The sequence below is a fragment of the Coregonus clupeaformis genome, chromosome 5, assembly GCF_020615455.1.
Source record: "Coregonus clupeaformis isolate EN_2021a chromosome 5, ASM2061545v1, whole genome shotgun sequence".
NCBI classification, from domain to species: domain Eukaryota; kingdom Metazoa; phylum Chordata; class Actinopteri; order Salmoniformes; family Salmonidae; genus Coregonus; species Coregonus clupeaformis.
Window position 1 is genome coordinate 18,187,059 of NC_059196.1, and position 5,835 is coordinate 18,192,893.

Here is a 5,835-nt window from a genome sequence, read left to right on the forward strand (position 1 = left end):
CATTTCCATCCGGCACACCAGATTACAGGTGGGCAGATTGGGAGCATGTATTAGAGTTTTTTCCTTTTCCCTTTTTCCGGGCATCATTTTCTACCTCTGTCTATAATGAGAGGTAGGCGAATGTGAATGTGAATAGCGGCTGATTTAGGGTCAGATTAAATATGCCCCCTGAAACCACAGCTGTGGCATGTGCAGTCCAGTAAAGCCGCTCTGATTGGTAGATTACCAATTCACCCACAGCAGCCAAACCGTATCCAACTATTTGGCAACTAAGGTGAGAATCCCATTTTCTTCTGTTGTCGTCACCACTTCATAAAAGTTCTCACAATATTGTTAATGAGTTCCAGGACTAATAGATTGGTATTGTCAGATGCAGGTGGGTGAATCTGTGCCCTGCGTGCTTGAAGTAATTAGGATGATTTATGACCTTAATACAAGTTCATTTTAAGTGTGAATCGCTCTGAACTCTTTGAGAGCTGCAGGCGACGCCGTCCTCTAGTGTTAAAATGCCTGCTGTGTTTGTCTGAAAAATGAATGAGACGAATGCTTTGAGTGAGAGTGTGTGAGTTCAACTGACAGTGAAAGAGGAGGATGCATTCGGAAAGTATTCAGACCCGTTGACATTAAATTAGTTCCTCATCAATCTACACACAATACCCCATAATGATAAAGCGAAAAAAGGTGTTTAGAAATTTTTGCAAATGTTATAAAAATAAAAACCAGAAATACCTTATTTATATAAGTATTCAGACCCTTTGCTTTGAGACTCGAAATTGAGCTCAGTTGATCCTGTTTCCATTGATCATCCTTGAGATGTTTCTACAATGTGATTGGAGTCCACCTGTGGTAAATTCAATTGATTGGACATGATTTGGAAAGGCACACAACTGTCTATATAAGGTCCCACAGTTGACAGTGCATTTCAGAGCAAAAACCAAGCCATGAGGTCGAGGGAATTGTCCGTAGAGCTCTGAGACAGGATTGTGTCGAGGCACAGATCTGGGGAAGGTTACCAAAAAATTTCTGCAGCATTGAAGGTCCCCAAGAACACAGTGGCCTCCATAATTCTTAAATGGAAGAAGTTTGGTACCACCAAGACTCTTCCTAGAGCTGGCCGCCCGGCCAAACTGAGCAATCGGGGGAGAAGGGCTTTGGTCAGGGAGGTGACTAAGAACCGATGGTCACACTGACAGAGCTCCAGAGTTCCTCTGTGGAGAACCTTCCAGAAGGACAACCATTTCTGCAGCACTCCACCAATCAGGCCTTTATGGTTGAGGGGCCAGACGGAAGCCACTCCTCAGTAAAAGGCACATGAAAGCCCGCTTGGAGTTTGCCAAAAGGCACCTAAAGGACTCAGACCATGAGAAACAAGATTCTCTGGTCTGATGAAACCAAGATTGAACTCTTTGGCCTGAACGCCAAGCGTCACGTCTGGAGGAAACCTAGCCATCCCTACGGTGAAGCATGGTGGTGGCAGCATCATGCTGTGGGGATGTTTTTCAGCGACAGGGACTGGGAGACCAAAGTACAGAAAGTACAGAGAGATCCTTGATGAAAACCTGCTCCAGAGCGCTCAGGACCTCAGACTGGGGCAAAGGTTCACCTTCCAACAGGACAACGACCCTAAGCACACAGCCAAGACAACGCAGGAGCCGCTTCACGACAAGTCTCTGAATATCCTTGAGTGGCCCAGCCAGAGCCCGGACTTGAACCTGTTCGAACATCTCTGGAGAGATCTGAAAATAGCTGTGCAGCGACGTTCCCCATCCAACCTGACAGAGCTTGAGAGAATCTGCAGAGAATTATAGGAGAAACTCCCCAAATACAGGTGTGCCAAGCTTGTAGCATTATACCCAAGAAGACTCGAGGCTGTAATCGCTGCCAAAGGTGCTTCAACAAAGTACTGAGTAAAGGGTCTGAAATGTGACATTCTTTTGTTTGTTTTATACATTTGCAAAAAAATCTAAAAACCAGTTTATGCTTTGTCATTATGGGGTATTGCGTGTAGATTGATGAGGGAAAAAATACAATTTAATCAATTTTAGAATAAGGCTGTAACGTAACAAAATGTGGAAAAAGTCAAGGGGTCTGAATACTTTCCGAATGCACTGTACATATGTATGCCCTCTCACAGGCTATAATAGTTATTTTCAGAATGAATATTCTCAACGTGTCACATTAAGCACACCACTGAAAAAACACAATTAATTGCTTAACACCACCACTACCACAGTAATCTCTCTTTCTCTCGCTCTCTTTCCCCTCTCTCTCTGTCACACGCACAGAAATAGCACGTAAACCGCAAACAAGGTGCACAGTGTCATCGGTTGCTAAGGGGAGAGAGGAAAAATGGGAAGACAGAGATTGTGTGTTACAAAATTAATTAGAGCAAGATCCACTTTAGCAGGGACTGAGATGAGGGTTACAATGTTAAATGAGCCTGACGCTAAAATTAGACCATGAAGTAGAGAGTTGTGTCATGTCGCTGTTTTAAATGGCTGTTGCACTGGAGATAAAATGACTGGTAGTAGCATGGGAAAATATATTTCTGTAATAATTGTTCTTTCTCTAATATAGATATTGTGCTCAGCAGATGAATATGCTCTAGATGAATCCCTTTTTTCTACCTTATCTAAAGGAACAGTGACATCATGTCCTATCACTGCTCATCGTTCCCACAACTCCACATCTCTTATCCAAGTGATCTCTCTCTCTTGATCCTGCTGCGCCCGAATCTTCTTCAATCTCTTTAATCCAAAATGTTTTATTGGTCTTCTACTATCCTTTCTCTCTTCACCACTCCCTCCAGTTGTTAATTGCATCTAATATTTATATTGTCTTCTCTCTCTCTCTCTCTCTCTCTCTCTCTCTCTCTCTCTCTCTCTCTCTCTCTCTCTCTCTCCGCGTCTCACTTTCTCTCTCTCTGACAGGATTCTTCTGACTGTGGTGGTGATCTTTCGGATCCTGATCGTGGCCATCGTTGGCGAGACGGTGTACGAGGACGAGCAAACCATGTTCATCTGCAACACCCTGCAGCCGGGCTGCAACCAGGCTTGCTACGACAAGGCCTTCCCCATCTCCCACATCCGCTACTGGGTCTTCCAGATCATTCTGGTTTGTACGCCCAGCCTGTGCTTCATCACCTACTCCGTGCACCAGTCCGCCAAGCAGCGTGACAGACGCTACTCCTTCCTCTACCCACTGCTGGAGCGTTCCGATTACGGGCAAAGCAGCACCAGGAAGCTTCGTAACATCAATGGCATCCTGGTGCACCACGGCGACGGTGGCGGGAAGGACGAGCATGACTGCATGGAGGTCAAGGAGATCCCCAACGTGCCGCGGGGGCTCACGCATGGCAAGAAGTCCAAGCAGCGCCAGCAGGAGGGCATCTCGCGCTTCTACATTATCCAGGTGGTGTTCCGTAACGCGCTGGAGATCGGCTTTCTGGTGGGACAGTACTTCCTATATGGCTTCAGCGTGCCGGGCATCTTCGAGTGCGACCGCTACCCCTGTGTGAAGGAGGTGGAGTGCTACGTGTCGCGGCCCACCGAGAAGACGGTCTTCCTGGTCTTCATGTTCGCCGTGAGCGGCATCTGCGTGCTGCTCAACCTGGCAGAGCTCAACCACCTGGGCTGGAAGAAGATCAAGGCAGCCATCCGGGGCGTGCAGGCCCGCCGGAAGTCCATCTGCGAGATCCGCAAGAAGGACATGTCCCACCTGTCGCAGCACCCCAACATGGGCAGGACCCAGTCCAGCGAGTCCGCCTACGTCTGATGGAGACAGGGCTATACGCTGGGTAAGTGCGGGGGCAGGGTAGGGAACGAGTAGGACGACCACTCCATTCCACTCTCTCTTTTTAGAGTTTTAATGGAAAGAGCAGAAGGAGCAAGGGAAGGTGAAAAAAGCTGCCACGGAATATTTGGTGCATTTCTTTTAACTATGAGACCAGCTTCACCTGTTCTTGTCATACATTGTCATGTGAATTATGTTTTTATTGGGACGTTCCCAAAGGACTGTGTGGGAGCCTTTGAGGAGAGGCATCTGGGTTTCCGTGCCAGGGGCGGTGGGGTTGAGAAGGGGACCGAGGGGGAGGCTATGTCATGGTGCTGTTCTGGCTTATGTTATCCATGATGAAGAGAGCAGGAGGGGTCATTAACAGAGAAAGAGCGGAAGAGCTGTCGCAACGATGATTGACTCTCCACAAGCAGCGTACAGGGAGTCGACTTTCTAGAATGATGTTCCTCTCAAGCTGGTCTCCAGGGATTACGATGACAGAGAGAGCCAGCGTTCGGGAGTCCTGGAGCTGGTGCCAGAAGAAACTGCTGTTTACGTTTTATTATTAACACAAACACCATGAAGGAATACTGAAAACATTTTTTCTCTACTTCTCCACTGCTGGCAGCTGCACTGTTAAGACTAGGGGTGGATGACAGTAATGTCTTCTTCTCCTCTTCCTCTGTAAACTTTAGAGAGGAACCCAAGGAGGCCACGCATAAACTATACCTCCACAGTCACAAACCGTTCCCCTTCACACCAACACCCCCACGCCGAGCTTCTCTCTCTAGCATTCCAATGTGTTGCGTGTGTTTGTGACTGACTGAAAGAAAGAGAAAAATAAAATGAGAGAGAGAAATAGGGAATGAGAGAGGGTAGAAGAGGAACCTTCTTCTTGCAATCTCGATGGAGAGGAACCAGATCATTTTATTACTAATTTAAACATTTACGATATCATTATTATGAGTTGATTTATTCTTTTTGTGACAAAGTTGGTACTATCCTTTGGATTTACTTATTGTTTGAAAGTTCCTGGATATTATTTAATCTTTTAGTTGAGAGAGTATATCAAAAATATATTTATTTGTCTTTATAGAGGGAGGGGAGGCAAAAAAAACATGGTTGGGATCATGGGGGTACCTCAAATGTTTAAATAGTCTGTCTTTTTTTTTTCATTTCAAAGTATTTTGTCTCCGATCGATGGAACTGAATTTGTGTCTGAGAGGAGGATCGCATGAGGTATTTGAAAAAGGCATGTTTACAAAGCAGTGTTTCAAGAATGAACAAAGTGTTATCATGAATTGTACTCTTGACAGAGAACATGTTAATCTACTGGTTTGTGCTGCATCTCTCTCATATGTGGTGATCAGCAGGCATGCTGATACGAAGGAAATACGAAGGAAAATAAGTATTGCACCATGATCCCTGAAGACAGGCGGGAGAGCAGCAGACAGAAAGGAACTTTCATTGGGAAAAGCTCTGTAGCATCAGCAATAAAAACCCAACACACTCACTCAACACCACTGAAGACAGGGTTCAGCTTTTCTGCAATAGTGGTACACTCTAAAAGGGACCCCACATTTACAGCAGACACGGGAGGTGGAGGGGGGGTGTGCCCTTGTCGTGGATGTAGCAGTAGTAGTGTCCATGGCGATTACATAATAAGAAGGCCAAACATGACCAGCGAGGTGCTCTGCATCCCCATACTGTACACTGTGCCTCCTTTATGTGTGTGTGTGTGTGTGTGTGTGTGTGTGTGTGTGTGTGTGTGTGTGTGTGTGTGTGTATGCGTGTGTGTATGCGTGTGTGTGTATGCGTGTGTGTGTATGCGTGTGTGCTCCTTGGTTTATGTCCCGTCCAGAGAGAGAATCCTCATCAGTATGGTTCTGCTTGAGTGGAAATGCTTGGGCCGGCACATTCTCCTGGTGATCTACCCCAGGATCATATGGGAACCCTGTAATGGGGGTCACCTCAAGCACTACCCAGGAACACACAACCTGGAGTGTATAATGTACAGGCTCTATGAAACACTCTGTAGGGAGCAGGAGAGAGAAGAGGGAG

The 5,835-nt window shown here is 46.3% G+C and overlaps 1 protein-coding gene across 1 annotated transcript in view; it reads left to right on the forward strand.

The window, feature by feature from the left end:
* The window catches only part of LOC121563955 (gap junction delta-2 protein-like), a 21,120-nt gene extending 17,033 nt beyond the window's left edge, over nt 1–4,087 (forward strand). Inside the window, exon 2 of the mRNA XM_041875567.1 lies at nt 2,931–4,087. Coding sequence (XP_041731501.1) covers nt 2,931–3,774 — 844 coding nt within the window. The 3' untranslated portion in view covers nt 3,775–4,087. The remainder of the gene's footprint in view (nt 1–2,930) is intronic.
* The last annotated feature ends 1,748 nt before the right edge of the window (nt 4,088–5,835 follow it).